The sequence below is a fragment of the Aptenodytes patagonicus genome, chromosome 3 (assembly GCF_965638725.1).
Source record: "Aptenodytes patagonicus chromosome 3, bAptPat1.pri.cur, whole genome shotgun sequence".
NCBI lineage: Eukaryota > Metazoa > Chordata > Aves > Sphenisciformes > Spheniscidae > Aptenodytes > Aptenodytes patagonicus.
Window position 1 is genome coordinate 111,445,588 of NC_134951.1, and position 24,157 is coordinate 111,469,744.

Here is a 24,157-nt window from a genome sequence, read left to right on the forward strand (position 1 = left end):
TCCATGAACCTCAGTCCCGGCTTCCTGTTTCTCCCATCCTATTTCAGGGCTCTGTGGAGCAGAGCCCACTAAGGGCACCAAATAACTTTCTAATTTGATGGTTGCGTCAGCTTCACATGTAATCTAATGTAATTTTCCAGAAAACGGAGTCCACCGCATCAATTTCAAGCTAAAAAACCTAAAATCTTTTCAGTTCTTGATAATTCAACTGAGGGATGCCTGCAGCGCAACTCAGAACACATGCCCAAGGAGAGACTATCCCATCAAAATCGTATATGACAAATTAGCAGCTTGAGAAGGAACTTCAGTGCTTATTTCTTCTCTCAGTTCCACATCTTAAAATGTTATTTCATGCTCTAGATTCTCTAAATATGGCGTGTAACGTTACAAAATTAGGAGGGGTGCAGATTTCACCACACAATCACTATTCAGTTAAGAGCAGCAAGCAAAACTTTCTTCAGCATCTCAAATTCTTGCAAGGAATTCTGTACCCTGGATTTCCTTGAAAAAAAGCCTGAAAGACTGGCACTCTAACATGACTTGAAGGTCAAAAGAATGCAGACAATTTAAATCAGAGAAGCTATGAAGAATAAAAAAAGGCATGATGTGTTATTTTTGTAATACAAATATTATTCTACTTCCCTTTACCCACTTTTTGTTAGTAAAAGATGCTCACAAAGTGCCAACAGAAAATGAGAGGCTACATGCATTTTCTCAACAAATGACTGAGTAAAAGGCGCTGAACACCTTCTGGTATTAGGCCTATATGTGTATCTATAATAACAGGTAAGAGAGATGCATAATGTGTATCTATCATCTATGGCCATGTCAGTCACTGACTACTTTGTTGAGATGACTAACTAGCAGTGTAATTTGCACAGACTGTGATAGTTTGGTACTTGGTTCATTTGCACAGTAGAAAATGGAGAAATCAGTAACTCACGTTCAAGAGCCAATTAGTCTGGCCTACTATTAACCTACACTGATGGACTGGATCCCACACAGAAGAGGAAGGCTCCTTATCCCAGTAAATGTCCAGAGCCATTTAGTCCCTTAGATATTTTCTTCACTCGAAGCATAGAGGCTAAATGCACACTTACGTGAAAACTTACCGGAAAGCAAAGCAGACCAAATCCACAGGATGGTGAAGCACAAGAAAGGAATAATCACCAACATAAGCAAACAAGCAACACAAACAGGAGATCAGGTGTACTATTACAGTTAAAAGAGAACAAACAGAAAGACAGCAGACACAACTTACTAGGTTGCCATGGATTTCTCTTGAAATGTTACAAAAGCCATTCCCAATGGGTTATTATGAACAGCTTGTTCTTCTTTTGAATATTCTTCCATCAGTTCATTTCTAACTTTGGTATAATAATCTACAGCATCCTCCTGTTGGGAAATTGATGACTGTTACATCCAAGTACCAAATGGCTAATAATGTCATTTAAATACAGCTTACACAAACCATAGTCTCTCTTCCTCATACTACTTCCACAAATTACAAATCACGTCACAATGGGAAAACAATAAAACAGGAAGTTTTTCTTGTACTTTAATTTTTGCACTAAGATTACATTTCAAAAGTTTTGGGGAATTCCTTTTCTGTACAGTGCAAGAACATGAAGGATGAGCTAACTGCAATAAATGAATAGAGAGTTTTCTGAAGCTCAACAAGATGTCACAGAAAAACTATTCCCTACTCTTCTAACAATCTACCTAGCCATAACTAAAAACAAACACAATCTCTTACCCTTTCGCATCCTCTCATTTCACAACAGCAGAATTGACCACATGGCTTCGGGTTGATTTGGACCCGCTTGCCATACTTCTGATGCAGGTGTTCATAGTAAGTCAGGCTTTTTTCTGCCTGTTTTCTGGACAGAAAAATACATCCATAACATTTTGCAAGAAATCAGTATCAACATCAAGCTTAAGAAGAACATAATCCCCAAGAGAAAAAGTTCTGTCAAGGACTGATAACAAATTAATCAGTCACCAAAGTTATTCATATACTTTATTTTGGCTACTTAGTATAATTTATTTTCAAGTCAGTGATAGCATTATACAGCCTACACTTGTTGTGAGGTTCCAGGAAAAAAAAACAATGTATAGCCCAGAAGATAACACTTTTTTCTCCTGTGACCAGCACCTCCGGCCAAAGAAGCAGGGTCCCAGAGTGATTAATTCAATAGTTGGGTTTTCCACTTTGCACTGCCTGACAATAATTAAAGAAATACATACATAAATAAATAATCAGCAAGTCAAAGCTTATCTTATGCAACACACAACATATCACACCTACAAGAAACAAGCTGAACCCCACAACTCACCTTAAAACACAGCTGAATCTAACTGAAGTCCAGACCAGAACTTTAAGAGCAGAATTCATTTCTAGTATGTGCAAGCTTAGTACTACTGGTATACATTGATTAAGGACTGGCAAAGCATTCATGAAATTATGCTAAACTCAGGTAGATTACAAAAACAAGTACCTTTTTTTGAAGAGGTGAATAAGCTTGGCTACGTCATAACACAGCTGGACCTCCAGCACAGTGCAGGTTGGGTAGGCAGCACTGAAAAGGAAGCAGTACATGAGAACCGTAAGAACAGAAAGTACAATGAAGAAACTGTTTCAAAGAGCATCACTGATGTCTAACTGACATCTCGATCACTCATTTCATTTCTGAATGAGGTATCAGAGTGTAGACTTCCAGAGAGACAGTTGCTGAAAGTTACTTTAATATGAGATGTGCAGCATTATTCCCAAGTAAAGGCCATGTGGGAGCACGAATGGAAAGTGTGGATACACAGCCACTTTCTTAGATTCCAATTTTAAGATCAGCTAACTAACTTTATTGAAATGTAGTCTTTTCTCAATTCTGCCTAAGGAATAAGATATGCTTTTAGAAGATAGATACTATAATATGAATTTTAAATAGTGCAAAAGTCAAAGAATATTTCTGCTTGGGCAGGTAAAACTACTAGAACAATTTTAAATCTCCTGTTCCTAACGATACTACTCAAGCATGGAACTTACGTGAAATGGCCTTGTATTGTCTCCTCTTTTGCATTTTTTGGAAGACCAGTTATAAACAATGTGCACTTAACCTGTAAAAGAAAACGCAACTCCAGTTTTGAGAAACCACATCATGAAAGAGAAAACAAGAATATGAGGCAGTGAAACAGCACAAGTAGCTGTGTTGTAGAGGGGAAAAAAATGTAGGAAGTTTTTATTTTGATGGGAGCTGCATCTATTCAAGACAGCACCACGTTCACCTTCTACATTGGTAATAGGTTACACCAAAATTTCACAAATCCCTCCCCAACCCCCTTCTCTCCGTCCATTTTCACAATTCACTCAGTGGAGCTTTGCTTTCAGTGAATTCCTTCACGCTTGTGTCACATTCTAGCAAGCAGGAGGCATCTTAGCAATTTGCTTTTTTTAGCATTATCCACTTGCAAACATGTTGTATGGGTTTTTTTACCCCAACACAGAAACTTACTATGTTTTCTTCTTTATATGTGACGTACTTCATGTGATGTCTCATGAAGACAACAGTCAGAATCAGGTAAACAACAGCAAAAACCGTGTGCAGCCAAAGAAGATTATTGCTGTCAGACAAAATGTTATGAATATGAGAAACAGGAAGAACTAATTGTCCAACTGAGACAAGTAGCCATCAAAATGCTAAGCAGATCAGAACCTCTCACTGAACACAAAATAAGAAAAAAAGGTAGTCACTGGTAGTCAGTCATGCCTATGCAGATGCCTTGGACAGTTGTTAGGGTTACTTGCTTATCATAAAATTCTATGGGTAACAGACCTACAAAGAAAACAGATATTCTATGACATGGACATTTTTAGGCAGCATTTGGCTTGCGCCTTCTCATTCCGATGACCAAGAGCACACACCAGGCTATTTGCCAAAGTGTTTTTTATTGGCCTTATTAGTTACTGTGCTGAGTGCATAACTGAACTCTCCTCGAACACAATCCTTACTCAAATTGAAAACAGCCTAATACAGGGAGTAAATTCTGCTTCTCTGATAGCTCCTTCCTCAAAGCTTATGGAAGTTCTGTTCTGTGAACAGTTCTTCAGTTTTACGAAGAGCATTAATAATTACAAATAACCTAAAATACAGGAACCTATTTTACAGATAAAAAAACCCAACCAAACAAAAAATCCCCACTAGTTCCTAGGATTCATAACATGGTTAAAAACAAAACCAAAGTGCATTGGCAGAAACTCTGTTGGACATAGTAGCAGGGATAGATGTGGATCGATCAAGTAATAAAACAGAAAAATTGTACAGCTTTGTATCTCAACTATTTTACAGACTGTTCTTAAAACACATGGAAGTAATTTTAACTGTCATCTTGGATGGGAGAGATATGCACACACATAAATCTGATGTAAGAGAATTTAAATCATCCAAGTTACACATTCTAGTGAAGCTGTCAGCTTTATTTTCCTTCTGAAGTATGGTTTCTTTTAATGTGGAAATTTCTGAAAATAATATTGGTAGATGTGCAGTCATTAGCCAAGAGAAACATGTGGTGTAAGAAGTAAAAGCTGAGCGAGAGTCTCCAGATTTCTTATCGGCACTGTAACTGCATAGCCTGAAGTAGAACATATCCCAGTTTCCGTTGATGAAGCGTGAATAAGTAATTCCTACCCCATGAGCCATGCTGCAAGTATCAACTCATGTGTTCAGAGACTATGGCAGGAAACAGACATAAGCATAGAAGTACTCTGCAAGATTTACTTACCCGGTTTGTAAGTTTACTATAGTTGTTCTTCCAAAACTATAGGGATCTTTATCTAAGAAGAACAAAAACAAGTAGCATAATTAACTGGTGCAACATTCACATGCAAACTATCAGAAAGTCAGCTTTTATTCTGTTTTTTTTAAAATGTTGATGTACTTCTTTTTAATGCTGAGCATGTTAATTGTTAAAAAGATTTAGAATCATAATCAATGCTGGTTTACACTGTATTGCATTTTAAAGTTGGAAAAAAAACCAACCAGGATTATATCACATTCAACCCACCAAGAGAAATAATAGATTATTTTAAAAATCTGAATACTTGATCTTTGCAGCAGTTCCCTTTCTCCCTCCAATCTCCCTTCATGTCCATTAACAACGTTGTTTAGGGATCTGAACATATTTCCTTCACATTTTTATTCCATCTTCACTGATTTCTTATCTCAGTTTTTTAAACTGCATTAATTCAGTGTTGACAAAACAATACTGATAACCTTACTAAGGTCAACAATGAGAAAGTTTATATGACATTGTTTCCCTAGAATGTCAAGTATTTTTAAAAATGATAAAGGCAAGTGAGTGATAATTGAGTACATGTTCACAAAGGAAAAAGAGCTAAGTGTATCTGGAAAGCTAAACAATCTTCTAGCATAGACCGTTAAACCACATTGCAAGTTAAGTCATCACAACAGAAAGAACTGCAAATGCACAAAATGAACATATGGTGGAAGGGCAGGCAGAAGGGGAGAGACACCAAAACTTCATATTTGTTTTTCAGCTATATTTCCTAGCATCACAAAAACTAATGCAGGAAAACAGAAGCTGTGTTCTCGTGCTTTAGAAGGCCAGCCATAATCTACCATTTGCATTAACAGAGAGCATCTATTGGTATCCAAGATACTACAACTTTTATCAAATTGTAGTTAGAGAAGGACAGTGCACGCAAATTGACGCATATTACAAAATCCATTTTGGTATAAATATACGGGTAGTAACTACACCAGAAGAGGGAACTACATTCTGTAAGTTCTTTAAAGGCACCGGCATCTCTCTCTCTACTTTACGAAGGAGGTGAAGACAGCAACTAGGGCACCAGTTGTGTTGGATTTGATTCTGTAAAACCAGGGATGCTGGCTGAGAACAGAGAGATGGAAAGCAAGGAAGGAGAAGTGACTGTGAAGTGATAAAGGGTCCTTTGAAAGAACAAAAAAAAGAAAAGAAAAGCAAAGAAGGAAAAAAAGAACAGCAACGGTCTTTAAGAAAGCAGACATTCACATAAACAGAGAATTGCTAAGAAAGAGCTCATAAAAGGGAAGTCAGAGACAGCAGTTCCACAAAGAAACAATACTAAAAGCACGGGTACAACATATCCCATTACAGATGAGGGCTAAGTCACAAGGCTCTTTAAAACACAGGTAGGAGTAAACTGAAAACAAAAACTAGGCCACATTATTAAGGACAATAGAAGAGAATAAATTATAGGGACAAAGATCAGCAAGGTCAGTACACAAAATAAGATGCAATTGTTGTGGTATAAAAACAAACAAAACAAAACACAAGCAAGTACTCCACTTGAGAGCTCCTGGGAAAACCAAATGAATTATTGCTTTTTTTTTTTTTTGCATCACTATTCACCAAGATGATCAACAGTGAACTACTATGTAAACATGACCTTGACAAGACAGATACAAAGCCAGGTATAAAATGGGCTTATAAGGGCTCATTATCAAAAATGGAAGGATGTTTAAAGAGGATTTAACAGAGTTCTGTCCACCAGTATTCTTATTAGCAACCTGAATGGCAGACTAGAGGACACACTTACTGTATTTGTTGAGCGTGAGTTAATAATGGAAAGAGGTAGGTGTCACACTGGCAGACATAATCAGGACTAGACTGCAAGAAACATGAAATAATTCTTTGTCTAGTCAGCACTGACAAAGTCTCAGTGAGATTTGTCCAGTTTTGAGCCGCAAACCAAGACAGAAGGGAAAAACAGGAGACAGTCTAGCTAGATTAAAAAAAAAGTTCAGAGGATGGCTGATGATTTTTATGATCAGGCAAATGGAAAACACTTCTCATTAATGACTGAAGTAACTGGTCTGGTTATCAAAAAGAAGAAAAAGCACAGATGAATTGATAATCCTCAAGCAACTAAAAGGATATTGCAAAGAGGAAAAGAATAATCTATTCTCCCCAGTGATCTTAAATTGCAGCAAGAGAGATTCAGACTGGACACTAGAAAAAGATTTCTCAACTGTGAAGACAGTTTCCATTGGCAATCACCACCAATAAAAATCATAAAGAGTGCCTAGATAAACACCAGTTAAGAGGGCATAGGTCAAGTTAATTCTGCCTTGAGCCTTCTAGGTCTAGCTGTCTATGTCTGCATGTGGTCTGCCATCTTGTTTCTGACAAGAGTTTTTGCCAGACGTTGAAAGAACCCTCTACTCTCATACAAATTTCACGCAAAATGACACACACATCAGACTGAGGGGGGAAAAAACCCACAAACAAACACTCAAACCTTATAAAGTTTACCAAAATAAAAGAAATCCTAAAAGCTTTTGCAATGATATAAAACACAAAATTCTTCTCAGAATACAAAAAAAATTCTTACCAAGTAGATCACCCGATAGGTTGACAGGCAATATGACACACACAGACAAAATGCTGACAGCAATCAACAAACAGATGATGTGACGCTGGAAGGCAAGGTAATGTATGGCATCTTCACCACATCTCTCATGAATCTCATCATCGCTGCATCACAGACAGAAAAGCACATGGTCAGTCCACTTAATATCCTTGGGGTTTTGGGGGGTAGTTTTTGAACATACACTAATTTCTCAGTCTATCCAGTGACATCTCCATCAATCCCTATCTGTTTGCAACACGGCTGTGTTCTTTCATGCATAAATTTAAGTTCCAAAAGTGTCTTTTTCTTCTGCAGTATCAACATATAAAAATTAACATGAGGGAATTTAAGATGGAAACAAGTTATCTGCAAAGCAAATATAAATCCAAGTTCTTTTTTTATCAGCCTAAAAGAGGACAAAGTCATTTGCTGTGACCTCTTGCTTTATGGCAGCGACAAGGTGTTAAGCCTAGCTCTCAAACTTTAAGATCACACTGTGACAGTGTTCACACATCTCCATAAAGGCTCCCCATGAGGAAAATGACAACAGAATCACCATACTCTTATGACATCCAATTAACAGAAGATATTAATAGACTTTGGAATGAACTCTCATCATCTATCCATTGTCAGCAGAACAGATCATTAAAATAGGAGTTCTTGGAAAAGGAAGGAACTGAACTAGCAAAAATGGAGAGAGATAGGCTCAATCCCCACCCCTTCTTTGTTTCAATGTACCCAAGCTAGAAATTGATTTTTAAAAATCATGATTTACTAAGCCCCAGGAGATACAAAGAACAAACATCACGTGTCTAATGCTCAGTTTCCGGGAAACAGTGGGATGGGCTTTTCCTAGTTAGTCAATTCCAGCCGCAACTAAACCACCAGTTCTCCACAGAAATCGTTGCAGGGAAACCTTGTTTCCTGCCCAGGGCCCTACTGGCTTCAAATAGGTGAACACCCACACAGTAATCTTTGAAGGGTAAAAGCCTAGAGCCTAGTTATTAGCTCAGAATCTGTATAAATGCCACTCAGGTTCACACACTGTCCCAAGATCAGGAAGTCCCTGGGCTGCCAGCAGAAGGATGACTGTATCCTGAAGAAGTATTCCCATAAGCTGACCTTGTTTTCATATTCTTTTTCCACCCCACCAAAGGCACCTGTATCACTATTTGTATTAAATTCTATCTACTCAAGAAAAAAAAAAACACCAAACATTTTTTAATGCAAACCCCCTTTTTTAATTAAAAAAGAGCAAAGCAAACCACAGCTCACTATTTCTGTTTCATACACTTACTGCATCCGAAAAGCAGCTGTCATCCAAGAACAAAACCCCTGTAAATAAAGAAGGAAGTTTTTAGGAGCTAGCATACAAAAAATATAGTCTCTAATCTGTACAATTAAGAAGTGTTTCTATTGAGCCAATCTCTTACCTAAAAAGCTGGCAGTTTGTTGCTCTGAAATCATCATTTAGAAACATGCTGAAAAATACCTCATACTCTACATACTTTTTACAAGGTACTTCATATGTCTGTCTTCAGAGAGTATTTAAGGGGTGGGTTGTTTTTTTTTTTTATTACTTGCACGTTCATTGCTTGGGCTTCTTAAATTTATACAAGTGTGTCCAGATCCTATCTCCAATGAACAGAAGTCAGGATTGAGGCTTCTAAGGAATTTTTTTTAAAGGGTTGTTTTAGAGCAGAAAAGGTGATTATTTTTTCCAAAATCATTTCCAGAGACTCTCCAATTTCAAGGATAAGTTCCACGAGAGTCTAACCCAAGTTAATCAGTTAAACGGTAGTTACAAACAACACTGTGATTACGTTAACAGAAAGGCTTCTTGTATAGGTTTACAAATCCTCCTATGAAACTGTACAGCAAAGATCACATCTCACTGAATGTTCCAGTATGGTCCAAAAAAAATCTTGTCTCTTGAAAGGCCTCTTCTTTCAAGTGAATAGTATTGAGCTAAAGACATTTTTATTCAACAGTTTCAATGATAAAGTTGCTTTAGGGTTTTAAAAAAGATGAAGAAAACTATACAAATAGCAGAGCAATCCTGATCAAACACCAGTATGCTTTTGATGCTCACGCAAGGCTAGATACTAAGTTGATACATATAAAAAATGTTAAAATGTAGGCTGCCACCACTGGACAACTCTCGCATGGTTCATTCTGAAGCTGCAACACAAAATGAGAGAGATGTGTGAATTCAAAGACTCCAGAGAGACCATGGATGGAACCAATTAAAAGTTTGGCCAAAAAATTATCTTCCACTCCAAACCAGTTTTAATATTAAGAGCACATGGCATTATTACTAGCCTCACACTTGCATCCAGTTTTCTCATCTCCGTGAGGAAGACAATGTACTATAAAGACCAACTAGGTATTATTTGCAATGTGAACATAATGTAACTTTTTGAACTGTTATTTAAGCACTAATTATTTAGTAGTCTTTTTTCTTCCCTGCCTCTCCTTTGAAACTCTAACATATAGTCCCCCTCCTAATTAAAAAAAAAAAAAAAAAAATAGTCACTTAAAAACAACGACACAAGATACTGGTTTGTGATATGGCAATAGTTTGTCAGGAAATGGAGAGAGATTACGTATGGTTCTATAAAAACACAATACACAATGCATTACTAATTTTTGCATATAGATGGTCTTCCAGTTTAATGACTGGTTCATTGGGCTACATGGAATGGCAAATTACAACCGATTCCATTAAGTAGTTTACATTTAAAAAATAACGTATTGAAACTCTAGAATACTTACCCTATCATATTCAAGATCTTCTGGTACTGATGAAGATGTTGACAATCGGTTGTATCTTGATTCACTAAAATACATTAAACAACGCTTTTAAGTATCTTATTAACAGATGATGGAATTCCACAGAATTATTTCAACTTTAAAAATTCTGAAGTAACTAAGGGAAGTACTACAAACACACTTTTTCCACTTAGGAAAGCTGTAGTTTTCATCTTGTAGCATAGGCTTAATTATAGAAACTTTTGCTGTGTCTCATGTTGAAAAGAGAGGACATGTGAGCTCCTGACGTGAGAGCATTTAACTGAACTAGAGAGAAAACAATGTTTTATTGGGATATTAAACCACAATAACATAAAAGAATGCAACACAGGTTTGGAAGCCTAGCGAGGATCAGATTTGCAAGGTAGCTTCCTGTTCAGATATTCCTCATTACAAGACATCACCTCTTTTCCCTCCACCGCTCTTCCTTCATCTTACAGCCACTACTCAGAATTTCTCTGCACAATTAAATCCCTTACCTGCAGGGCCACCTCCTCACTCAAATTCAGTGCTGTAGCAAGACTAGAAACATTTAGAGACTCTGTAGCCCTCAAATATAGCAAAGTACCTGTTTTTAGCTTGTTGCTAAAAAGAAAGGTTGCAATGGTGATGTGCCCATAATTACAGGACAATACATGTTAAAATGGAGTGTATTCACAGGTGTATCTATGATAATTTTGACCTAGCTGGCTCAGGTCACAGTCCAGCAGGGACAACAACATAGGCTCCTAGGTGTCTGACTGCTCTAGGACCTGTTTGTCCCACGCAGGCCTCTACAGACCACATGGAAGCCTATACCAGAGCATCTTCATTCTTGCTGCCTGAGCTAGCTGTCTCAGTTATTGCCCATCTTTTTTTTTTTTTTTTTGCCATCTACTTTTCACAATAGTACATGGATTACACCTAAAAACACATTTTGATTCCCTTCCTGTTGCTTAGTTGTGAATTTACAACTTAGTTACACCACTAATACCAGGAAGAGGCTCGCTGTTAAAGTTTATCCGCTTCATAAATAGACAGCTAGCTTTTAAACATCCCAAGACACCATCCTGTAGAAGTAATATTTAAAAAAAAAAAAAAAATCAAAAGCTCATTTGCAGTATTATTAAACATCAGTGAAGAATTTCAGAAACCTGCAACGATACATTTCTTTTTTATTTTTAAACCTTCAGAAATATTATGGCACAGGCTGCATAGGGAGCTCTGGGAAGATGCTGGGCTTGAGCCAAGATAAACAACATAGTTAATATCCTTCTGTCACAGAAACACACTGTAAACATCGAGGTGTAGGTATGTGACATGTTAGGGGACAAGCAGGCTATTTTCTTACCCCCACTTCCTTAACCCACAACTGTAGAATGAAATTCACGACATTGCCAAACACACAACTTTATTACTGAAACCGCAAAGAATAACTCTGTGAGTGGGACGTGTTTCACACAGAGCAGCATGAGGACATTTTTAACAAATACGTGCATGTGATTACAATCATATCTAATTGATACAAATGCACTTAATTTAAGCCCTGTTTACTGCACCTACTTCCACGTTCTCCAAATGGTTTCAACAAATCGGTCTGATTGGATATCTTTTTTACCTTTCAGCTTCTGACACCAGAGCAACACGACCGTAGTCCCAGAATCTCTTTCTTATAATGGAAAACAGTAATATTAAAATCTAGAAGATAAAAACAAAGATCTTTGAATATTTATTTTCCCACTTCATAATGATTATTCTTAGGTGTATAGGAACTGTCAAAAAATGCTGTCCTAGCTCCTAAACCAACTACCATATGTTAACCAATCCAATGGTGGCCATGCTACAAACCAACCTGTCTGGGGCCAAAGGACCAGAACACCTGCCTTCCTGTTCTCATTTATAAAGGAGGAGAACCACATGCAAAAATACTTCTGAACTGCAAGTGTATGAAGGTTTGTGACAGGAAAAGTAGCAAGTAGTACTTCAAGTACTTCCTTCAAGTAGGAAGTCAAAACTTTCATAATACACCTTTACTATTACTCATTACTTAATGAGCAGAACTATGATGGAAGACTTGCAATTTTATTTTATTTTATTTTTAAACAGTGATGTAAACTGGCTGTAGGGGGCTCAACTGTTTTCTCAAGTATGAGAATTATTTTTATCCTCAGTAAAAGTAATATATTATAACTCATAAAACCCAGAAACTTATATTTGATCTCTGCAATGTATTTTTTATCTCCCCCCTGTATTTTCACTTTTTGAAAGAGGCTAAGAAAACAAGAAAAAAAAACCCACTACGTATTTCATAGATGCTTTTTTTTTTTTTTTTTTTTTTTTTTTTTAAAGAAAGTTGCTCTGTACGAAGCAATGAAGCACAAGTAACAAGGCCTGTTTTCTATGCATATGTAGCATATGCCCTCACCTCCTAGCCCCTCCTACATCCCATACCTGTTTGGCTAGAAAGTGGTGCTAGTGATGTAACTTATTTGGCTCTATGCAAATACCGACTGGCCAGCCAGGATACGTGTCAAGATTATCGAGGTGTCAAGATTACACAGCTAATTTCCGCATTTTACAATGAATAAAACCTTCTTATAAGAGCCTTCCTGCCAACAGGGAATATTAATTTAGATCTTCCTCCTTCATCTGGCCATTAAACTTCATGCAGGCAGGAAAGTTCTCTAGACTCTTTTACAACTTTGGTTGAAATTGGCTAACATATTCTACAGTTATTAGGAGGAACTGCCAGACAAAAATGGGAAGACAATGCAATATATAAATGTCACTTTCTTAGGAAACCAGCCTAGAAATAATATTCAGAAACCCATCAACTGACAGTTACTAAAGGGATCTGCAGTAAACACGTCATGAACATAGGAATACAGGAGTTGATAAATAAATTGCAGTACTCGGTACTTGAAGAAGAGAGAAGCCTTCTACATTGCATCTAACTCTCTACTTAACACTGTTTGAGAGGAGGGTTCAACAGCAAGGAACTCAAAAGCAGAGACTCAGTATCTTAAAATTCAACCACAGCTTTAAAAAAAAAAAAAAAAAGAAGTCCCCCCAAACACTCCAACTAAATCTTATTAAATGCTGTGCCATCAGTTGCACAGAGCAGTAAATACCAGACATCTTCAGAAAATGGATTTAGGGTAGCATGCTGCATACACCAAATCAATAGCAAAGAATGCCACAACATAACTTTTAGGAACATCCTCTACACTCCTACAGAACTACCAGCTCGGACCTTACACAGGTAGTTTTAAGTTTCTCCATAGTGGCTTTCTAGAACTCGGGAACTGTGTGAACCCTTTAGTCTCATTTTACTATCAGAAACCTCACTTATCAGGCCAATTTCAGATCTACAGCTCTTTCTGGTGGCTTAAGACCACCTAGACCAAACTTACAGAAATAACCATAAGTTTTACTGGAGTCTCAGGCCTTCAGATCAGCTCCAGTTTTGGAGCCTCCAGACCAGCAACTAATCCTATTCCTCCTTTGGTCAGGACTGAGCTGATCAGTACATTATTTCCTCGACAGCTTCATGAAATCTAATTTAAAAAAATCTGTGAAGTGACAGATTTTCTGTGTTGTATTTCCTTTTGAAAAACAATCAAGTTAGCAATGGTGTTCCCTTCCTGAAAAGGTACCCAGTACTTAAACCCAGAGTAAGGAAAAAATGTTCTTGCAGTTAAGACAAAACATAGAAATTTGAGCTACCACTACAAAGCCCACCATGACTCCGCATACAGACCCTATGATATCACACTCTGTCTACATCTACATATCCGACATACATCTGGGATGACAGTGTCACTGTATGTGAACCTTTATCAATACTTGAAAAGTGTTTTGATGTTCCCAGGATGGCCTTAGCACATTTCTTATTCTGAAGATTCTCAGAAACAAATCCCTACCTGATAAATAAGAGCATTCTGAACAATCTAACTTCTGAGAAGGCCACAAGATTTTTAATACAAGAAATAGAAACTGGGCTTACAAAAAAGAAGGTTACGTCAAGCAGCAGGACAGTTGGGATTCCACCAAAAGTTACTCCTTGGAGCACCGTGCTGCCCTGGGCAGTGCTGTAGCAGTACGTCTCATTTGTTGAGTTGAAAGGTACACTTCTATTCCAGAAGTAGACTAGATGAGAATGTCCAAAACCCAGAAAAAAGAAAGGGTTCATGTTGTCTTTCCCTTAAAAAAAAAAAGAAAAGAAAAAGTGAAACAACCATGTGAAAAGCCTGCTTAGTATTTATGAGATGTACTAACATCACAAGTACAAAAAGTACAGGAAGATTCAACCAGGAAAATACTTCGGAAGCGAAGTCATATTTGACAATCTTTCCCTGTAAAATATTTCACAGTAACTGACAAGCTCAGTTATAGCAGTGCCCAAGCAAGAATTCCAGACACCTAACCAACCATGTCCTCTACAGACATCCGAGGAAGACTACGGAAGACCCACACAAAACAAACTTCTCTATCTTCTAACCTGTAACATTAGACTACTTATTCTAGCCTGGATTCTGATTCTAGGAGTAACACAGGGCATTAGATATTCCAACAATAGCAGGCTGAAGATTTTGCTCCTAGCTGACAAGCATCTGTGAACGTACCGGCTCATGAACTTTGTATTCAAACATCAAGACCTTGAGATTATTAACAAATTCACCACTAATTCCACAGAAAAGAACTACTACACAAATACACATGCTCCTCTCTGTTCTTGGAATATTGTGTGATCTTCCTTTTTTAATAGGAGAATTCAACTGAAAGAACAGCACAGTAATTACAGTATAGCATAACCAAGAAAGAACAAAGAGTATTTCTAATTTTCTAAGAGAACAGCCATCTACCTCATTTTAGTCAACTGACCTGCTCAGATAATGTAGTAACATACAAGAATGCACAAGATTTGGCTATTGATACAAAGGTCTTTTTATCAGTGCAGGCAATTTCTCACTTTTTTGGGGCTTTCCACTTCAAACATTTCTTTTCTTGCATCTTATTAACTTGATGGTTCCCATGTACTTGGGACAAAAGCATGCTTCAAGCAGAACACGTTTCTGACTGATAAATTCATAAAGCATACCCCAAAAAACTCTATCCTTTGAAAGTAAGTATTGTAGATCCTCATCACAGGTCCAGGGACACTACTTTTGGGGTATCATGCCTCTGTAAGAGGAATGCACATGTCTCTGGTGACAGCACTATTCTGGATGCTGAAAACAAAACAAAACTAAAACAAGACTATGAATAACTACAAGTTCTCCCTTTAAAGAGCAGAAAACCAGCATGGAGAATACTCCTCCCAAAACAGCATTTACTACATGTTGGACTGTGTGACACAGTGGGGAAGAAATTTTGTCCCAACTGACATGTTTCAGTCAAAACTGAAAGATTAAAAAAACACCCACACACACAAAATTTGTGCTGTGAATCTATCCTCGCTTTCTAAGGATTGAAATTTAGTGCTGACAGAAGAGAAAGTATTTTTGAACATACTCTGGAAACCTTCATCACAACAACTGCAGAGACTGCATGCTAAATTTTAAGTAACACGCTGGACCTTATCAGACACCGTTTCCGATTCTTGAAAGCTATTATTTTTAAATAACCCTGCTGTCAGGATGATAAAGAGAATGGCAAGACCTCCCGCGGGTGGAGTTGCGCTGCGGTAACCAAACGAGCGGCACTTCACCACCTTTCCAGGGAACGCGAGCACCGGTACCGGCTGTAGAAACGAGAAACCGTTTCCCTTGTTTTGGCTGGGACCCCCACAGCGTCCCCGGCCCTGGGAGGGACGTGAAATCGGGGCTGGCAGGGCCAGTTTCCCCAGGCGGCACACCGGAAAACCTCAGGGCTCGTAACTCGCGAAGGGAGTCAGCCCCTTTGCTCCGTCCTCGCCTCTGGGCAAGGAGGATGCGCGGGGGTTAGCCCCCCGCACTGCGCTGCATCGCCCCTTCACAGGGAGGGGACGCCCCCAGGGCTGCGCCGGCCGCCCGCTCCCCGCCCCGAGCCCGCGGAGGGCCAGGGACCCGCGGCGGTCGCTGACGGGAGAGCGGGGAGGAGGCCCAGAGGAAACAGCTGTTTCCTCAGGAGGGCCGGGCGGAGGGGAGCGGGAGGCGGCCGGCCCTGACCCCCGCGGGCAGGCCGGCCCCACCCGGCAACACAGCCAGGCAGCCGCCCCTCAGGGCTCACCTCGCCCTCTCCCCTCCCCGCGGCCGGACCTGCCCCGAGGCCGCCTCACTCAGCCCCTGCCCGTCCCGTCCCCGCACAGCGCCGCCGACCGGGGCTGCCGCCGACAGCGCCGCTGCCGCCGACAGCGCCGCTCCCGCCCTCCCTTACCTGCACCGGGGCGGCCGCGGCCTCTCCCCTCCCCTCTCGTCTCGTCACCACACGGGGCGCGGCACCGAAGCACCGTCCCGGCCCCGAAGTTACAAGCCGCAACAAGTCCCGGGAGCCGCGCATGCGTGCGCGGGCCGAGCCGCGCCGCTGGGCCGGGGCCGGCGGTTAGAAGCCGGGGCGGCGGCCATTGGTCCCCTGCCTACCTCCCTCACGGGGCAGCACAGCCCCAAAGGCGGCTGGCTTTTTCCGTGGAGATATTGCTGCCCCTCGCCTCTCTAGCCTTCTTTTCCAGACCCTGAAGCGCTTCCCTCAGGGAAGGGACCCTGTAGTAAAATAACCGGGGGAAAGTTGCTGTCAGTTTTTCTTGTGCTGCTGTCCCTTTCCATCTGCCCCCAACGTGACATGGCGGTCGGGAGATGCAGTCGGCCGGTTTTATTCGGCGGGGTTTTGCTTTAGCACAGGAGACACCCGGAGCTGTGCTGGGAGCTGGTTTTATTCCCACGTGGCGGGGTCAGCAACTGGGTGGGAGGCCTGTGTATGCCAGAACCGCCTTTAAAGCTCCTTGAGCCAAGCTTTCCCTTTATGCATTATCGTTGAAATTATATCTACAACGGTTTACAACAGTTACTTTAGAAGTTCATTGCTTATCTACGAAAATTTTATGCTGGATCCTAAAAACAAAATCTCTGGTGAAGAATTAAGGATTTCCTAACTACCTGGTGATTTCTCAGTTTTAATGTTCGAGTAGTGTGGACTACAGTGCTCTGTTTTGGACGAAACCCTTTTGTGCCTCTATGACTCATGTTATCAATTAACATTAAAAAAACCCAAACAGATCCAAACAGAGCTTTTTATAGCAAAAAAGGAAGAAGATATGTGAGATTTCGAGAGAGATTTCACAATTCCCAATCTGGTAAAGTGGGCAAGCATGCAGGTACAAGTGGAACAGGCCATACACTAAGATAGGTCACTCTGAAATAAATTAAGTAATAGTAGTAATGCGAATGTTCCATAAAATATTCAAAGCCCCTTGTCTCCACACGCCTGTAAAGAGAGAAATAGCATTCAAATGTTGTAAATTGGAAAAAAATGAGACCTAAGGAGTTTAACTTAATGTGTCTATGACAGAGCTGGGATGAGACTGATCCCAGCCACCCACAAAGACGTCCTATCCTTTACGGGGGTTAATTGCTTCCAGCCAACAGGCCAGAAACACAGTACGGCAAGGCCCTGCTGTCCACCTCTTCTCCACCCTTTATTTTAGCGTTCCCTCAACAGCCATTTGATACCCAGCGTTGCCAACCATCGTCCTCCTGTGTCTTCACCCTTTGCCCCTGACTGGCATGACTGACCTCAATGAGCAGCAGGCATCTGAGGAAGAAGAAGATTATGATAATGATGAAAATGTAACTGTTCAGAGGGAGGCAGGGGGACCACTTGCCTTCAAAGATTTGCACCCTACCTCCAGTCTTATGGATGAAGCAGCGGTGATGTTTCAGAACAGCGACCCACTAAAAACAACCAAAATCATCAGGGCATTGCAAGGTTCAGTCTGATGTTGCACTGATCAAAATCTCAGTCATCTCTTGACTTTTATGTTTAAAAGAAATGAACATCCCAACTGCCAAGAAGCCAGCATCTCCCCCACTTGACAGTCCTGCTCCTGCCTCTCCATCTTCAACTCCTTATGTCCCTGTGTATTCAAACTGTGTGTATTACTTAAGGCCCTGCATGCATACCCGCTATCCTGCTCCCTGCCATTTTTTTAATCCACAATTGCTCTGCTCTGTCAAATCCTTGTTTCACTTTTCAGGAATGCCTGCACAGTGGAGAGCAGCGTTTGGTTGTACATGTACATGTATGTCCTGGTTTCGGCTGGGATAGAGTTAATTTCCTTCCTAGTAGCTGGTACAGTGCTGTGTTGTGGATTTAGGATGAGAACAATGTTGATAACACACCGATGTTTTAGTTGTTGCTAAGCAGTGCTTACACTAGTCAAGGAATTTTCAGCTTCTCATGCTCTACCGACTGAGAAGGCTGGAGGTGCACAAGAAGCTGGGAGGGGGCACAGCCAGGACAGCTGACCCAAACTGGCCAGAGGGACATTCCATACCATGTGACGTCATGCTCAGTACATAAACTGGGGGAAAGCTGGCCGGGGGGGCAGCTGCTCGGGGACTGGCTGGGCGTCGGTTGGCAGGTGGTGGGCAATTGCACTGTGCATCACTTGTTTTGTATATTATTATTATTATTATTATTATTATTATTATATTGTTATTATTATTTTACTTCAATTATTAAACTGTTTTTATATCAGCCCACGAGTTTTCTCACTGCTACTCTTCCAATTCTCTCCCCCATCCCACCGGGGAAGAGGGGGAGTGAGCGAGCGGCTGCGTGGTGCTCAGTTGCCAACTGAGGTTAAACCACGACAATGTGCTATGTGCCTTCCCCCACTCCATACCACAAAAAGGAAAAAGTCCCAGTTACCTGCAGTAATTGAGAGACATTTCAAGGTAGAATTTCATAATTTGTCTAGCAGCTGCATTGTAGATAATCTGTGATTTTAAATTGGCCGTAACAATTATGTTAGAAAATGGCATAGAAGTTCTCAGCTCAAAGCAGGGTGGTTCAGATTCACTGCTGGAATAAAGAAATCCACTGTTGTTGAATGATGTTAGCTATTTTAGCTTTAAAACGCACTCTCTTCTACTTAGGGCTATGTTGGTGGGAAAGCTGTTTGGCATGAGTGTAGTAGAGTAATTATTACATCCTGGCTTTTCTGGAATAACTCTTCCTGTGGACAGTTTATTTCGAAACAGGATTTCAAAGTGGAATAGTTATAAGCATTTCCTTTTAAATTAAATTTTACTGGTGTAGCTGCAGCAGAGTAGACCTACCATGTAGGTGAAGCCTCAGTGTATGCTTGCAGCTCTTACACTTCTAGGACCAAAATCTGTTTGGTTGATTTTCTCACTGATTTCCTAAGCTGTTTGTACTTTTGATTCTTACCTTATTTTTCAAAATTAAGAAGGCCTTGCTCTGGCTAGACTATCTTACTCTGTAGCATTAAGTAGGTGATATTCAGCACTCTTGACATTGTAGTCTTGGCATTCTTCATTCTGAAGACTTTTGCCCAGCTGCAAAATAATTTTTCCCTCTTTTTCTCACAAGACTAACATCAAGCTTTTGTCATTTGGTTTTTTTTCTTCCTCTGTCTAGACAGGCTCTTTAGCTAAGTGGTGTGATTTTGTTTATCTCTAATTTCAACAGCAGAGTCACATTTCCCTCCTCCCTACCTCTTGTAAATAGGGTTTTGTTTACCACTGTCTGTTCTTTTGGTGACAAAAGCCACATACTGTCATTAGTTAGCAAACGTTTAATTATGTTGCTAGAGCAGATGGAAATCCAGCCTTAGGACCTAGGGAGCAGGTCAACAGAATTTAAAATTCTTCCGTCTTTCTTGTACTTTGCATGCTCTGTATCCACTTCAACGGCTCTTTAGCACCAAGTTGAACAAGTGTGCGGGGTATTTACACTTACATGTGTGACTCTTCCCTTACTTTATTAAATGACCTTATGGCTGAAGAACTCCACTGTCACTTTAGTTTGATTTATCACAGCAGGACTTCCCTTGATGGGTGAACTCCCAACAGGACATCAATAGTCTCTGGACGTGAGTAGCAGGTGGCCTGATGCTTTGCCATGCGTGGCAACTCTCGCCGTGGTTTCTTCTCTCTGAAGAAACTCATCAGCCCAGCTTGCTGCCCCTTACTTATCTGCCTATTCAAATATATCTTAATGGATTTAATTCAGGCTTCTAGCCTGGCAGCCCTTTGCTATCCTTTAATCTTTGCCTTCATCTAGCAATCTGTTTACAAGCCTCAATATACCAAAGGACTTACTGTGGGCATTATGGAGTCTTCCTTTGAAAGACCTGAGCATTAATAGGTGTATAATAAAAACAAACAAATAGAAAAATCTAGACAGATAGACAGATTTAAATGAACTCTAATCATAATACAAATAAGCAAGCAGCAAGTGTTGATTTACATTAACAATTTACACTTGGTTTCTCTCTATAATTATTAATTATTTTTGTAGTGCTGCTTCTCATTCATAGATAATATGTTGATTTTCAAGGTAGAAAGAGCCTTGCATTAAAGTTGAAATGTATTTCTATTAATCAAGAGAATTGACTATTATACACGATATTTAACCAAATATATCTAGCGATATATGCTGGAAATTTGCCTTGCTTTTCTTTCCCATTTTGTGTCGGATAGGAAATGGCGAATGGGGCATTGGTATTGATGCTTGAGCAGGATTAATTTTTCTCACGACCTTTGTCAAGTTATATTTGGATGAAAACTGGAATTTTATTAAAATGCACAAGTAACTGAAATCTAAAATAGCAATACTGAAAAGTATGGGAGAAATGTACAGGAGAAAAAAGTAAGCTTATTACAACATATTGTGCATTTAAACTTGATTTATGAAATGGTGAATTATTCTCCCTACTTTGTGCACTGAGATCATTGTTTTTCATCATCCTGGTTATGTCTAAAGAGGCGTCCCTGTGAGTGCTCCTAGGCTTCTGTACCGATACCCCAGCTATAAACACGGCCAAACCCAGCCGCGAGAGCTGCCGAACCTTGCCGTAGGCCTGCCTGGGTTAAGACAGGCCTATGCCTTACTAGGGGTCAATGCATGGACTTCCTCATCACTCACCTGTGCGCAGCATGAGGTTTTAAACCTCTGTTTTGCAGATAGTTGCAGCTGTGGAGAATCTTTTGCTGATATATAGGATTTTTAGGTTTATTATTAGCTTGTCGAAATGCAACCGCTGTTGACATGACACACTTTGGAACAAAACTAGGACAAGGTGACCTGAAACATGGATGACTTCCTTGTTTTCTGAATATGCATATTATCTTAATGCCTATCCGTGCGTCAACCCTGTGTGTATACAAGCTGAAGGGAGTGCATGCATAGGTGGCGTAGCACCAACTATAATTAAGGCAGCTCCCTGAGAGACGGAGATGGAGAAACCATCTGTCACAATCTGTCTCTCCCACTGAAGAGGACAGCACCTGGCCACATGACCCATTGGATTCAGGTGAATCAGGGAGCAGGTGTATTTTTTACCAGTGTAAAATATCAAACCACTTACAGCTTGTAATGTTTTCCTGTTCTTGGGTGCAATGTACGTTAGTTTTAGCAAAGACCTCTAGTGTCCTCAAGAGCCTCTGTGCCCCATAGCTGTCCTGACCGTACATGGTAACTCTTGTTGCAACAGTACTGGGGTGAGACCTGGACAGACATTAGCATCTTTGCCTTAGGTTCTGCTTTCCCTGGAGCAGAAAACTGGGTGATTGCTTGTGCAGGAGCCACAAAACGCTCCAGGAGATCCTGCAGTCTAAACCATTGGAGGGTCAAGTCAGCAGGGTTTGCTGGAACCTTGGATTGAAAGTAAATTTTTGTTAACCAACCTCTCAAATCCTGGTTTTGATCAGAATAGATCAGAAGAGGAAAACTAATTTTTCCCTTTTTTTTTTTCCCCCCAAATACTACTCAGTTTGACAACTTGGAGCAAACTAGTCATTAAACTGGTTGGTCTGCTTTATCCACTCTCTATCTGCAAAGAGTCCAGTGAGATCCCCAGCTTTTAGACTTAAGAACATGGTTCCAAGGCCCTGGTGATGACCCTTCCTGGTTCACTGACTTGACTTCCCTTAAAATGTCAGCATCAAACACACTGCTTGAACGTTTATAAATGTAATTTACAATATTTTTAAAGTGTCAAAAGCTTAAGCCTTAATAAAAGTGGTTATACTTTAAATAAGTATATTTTTAAAAAATAAGAATATATTCAAATAGAAATCTGGATTAAATAATTTTTAAAGGACTTTTAAAATGAGTAATCTTTTTTTTCCCTTGGGCAAGAATTCCCCCTTCCCACTTCTGGATTTACAGATGAAAAAAATTCAGAGTGCAGACTGTGAGGATTTCAAAGAGCTTTGATTTTATTTTAATCTCAGGTTAACTCAAAGGAAACCCGAAGCAGCAGAACTAAAAGAGTTACACTTTATTAGCTTCTGTGTTCTGCCTAGGAGCTTGAACCAATAATTGTCTCTGTAGATTTGTGTGTCTCAGCCTTTAGAAATAGGCCTGATCTGTTAAATTCAGATTTTGGCATTGCAAAGAGCTGAGAAGGTCCCTGTTACATTTTCCACTGCAGCAGTGGCTTGGCTCCTTTGCAGATACACGCCGCAGCGGGCGAGCGCGGGGGGCCACTAATGACAGCAGGATGATCCTGGTGAGCCTAAGCAGGGGGTCAGGTGCCGGGTACGCGAGGCGCAAGTGTCCGGGGCGAATTGGTGACAGGATGCAAAGTGGCTTAAGCAGGAAGCCGTGAAGAGCTATCGCAACGGCAAACAGCCATGACCAAGGGCAGTGTGGCTTTTTCCAGCAAGGAAGATCCCGCACCCAGGGCCTGGCTTTACTAGAGCGTGACTGGAAATGGCAGGGTGCAGCAGCATCCAACCAGTTCCAAGCGCATGACTGCCACTCAAGGCACGCTGCAGGCATGTGGGTCCCCGCTGGGGACTTCCTGGCACCTCCACTTCAGGGAAGCAGAAGAGTTGCCTAAATGCTGGCCATTCCTTAGCATGTGATCACCTGTTGGGCATACTGTCACCATACCTTCTGACTTTCCCATTCTCATCCCTCCCTATCCACTCTTTCATTCCTCTTTCTGTAGTTGTTTATTTCCTCCTCCCATTCATCCTTTCTCACATTTCCTTTTCTGTGACGATTTTATTTTCTCTGAATCAGTTTCTTGTCTTTCTGTTCCATCGTTCTCCTTCCAAAGGTATGCAAAGGGTATAAAGGTATTCCCTTGCATCTCTTCCAGCTGTACTCAGCGTGTTTGACATTGCCTCATGAGTGAGAGTGCAGCCTGATCTGTGTAAAAAGGGAAAGTAATGTAGTCACTGCAAAGCTGAACCTAAACACATGGGTGATCTATGGATCAATGGAGAACTTTCTTCCCTGTAAGTAAGCAGTAACAGATGGCGAGAGGGATATCTCTTGTTTTACTAAGATACTTTTTGTACAGTAATTGTTAGAGTCTATTGGTGATTAGGGTTTTGTTGATAGAAGCTGTGGTTGGCTGGTGCCTTTGAAAATCAGGTTATTTATTTTGGTCTCTAAATACGGACTTGAAAATTTTGGCCAAGGCAATTTGCTCAAGGTCATTATCCTGACTCAGGGACAGAACCGGGAAGAGATCCCAAGTCTTTCCAGCTCTCCCTCCCTATTGATATTCTGTACAGTTTCAGCAAAGCAGATGTTTATATATTCAGATCCAGTAAAGCAGATGTTTATATATTCAGATTATAGACCAGATTATAATGAAGTGAGTGATCAGAATTCATTTGGGAGGAGTTAAAAGCAGGTCCTGTAAAGTGGCACAGCCACTTTCTTGGAGTTTCTGAAGTGAGATGGACTCCAGGGCAGAAGAAGAAAGGGTCCGTGCTGCATGGGAGCACCTAGGCAAACTATTCCTGCCTTCACAACACAGCGCACCTTTTCTTTTAC

At 40.4% G+C, this 24,157-nt stretch overlaps 1 protein-coding gene across 1 annotated transcript in view; it reads right to left on the reverse strand.

Annotated features, from left to right (window-relative positions):
* Positions 1-16,604, reverse strand: part of TMEM63A (transmembrane protein 63A) — a 33,369-nt gene extending 16,765 nt beyond the window's left edge. The window contains exons 1-12 of the mRNA XM_076334672.1: positions 16,556-16,604; positions 14,205-14,401; positions 11,817-11,896; positions 10,184-10,247; positions 8,706-8,743; positions 7,391-7,533; positions 4,777-4,828; positions 3,510-3,618; positions 3,044-3,114; positions 2,499-2,579; positions 1,757-1,880; positions 1,262-1,395 (exon numbers count right to left, since the gene is read on the reverse strand). Coding sequence (XP_076190787.1) covers positions 1,262-1,395; positions 1,757-1,880; positions 2,499-2,579; positions 3,044-3,114; positions 3,510-3,618; positions 4,777-4,828; positions 7,391-7,533; positions 8,706-8,743; positions 10,184-10,247; positions 11,817-11,896; positions 14,205-14,390 — 1,082 coding nt within the window. The 5' untranslated portion in view covers positions 14,391-14,401; positions 16,556-16,604. The remainder of the gene's footprint in view (positions 1-1,261; positions 1,396-1,756; positions 1,881-2,498; positions 2,580-3,043; positions 3,115-3,509; positions 3,619-4,776; positions 4,829-7,390; positions 7,534-8,705; positions 8,744-10,183; positions 10,248-11,816; positions 11,897-14,204; positions 14,402-16,555) is intronic.
* Between the last annotated feature and the right edge of the window lie 7,553 nt (positions 16,605-24,157).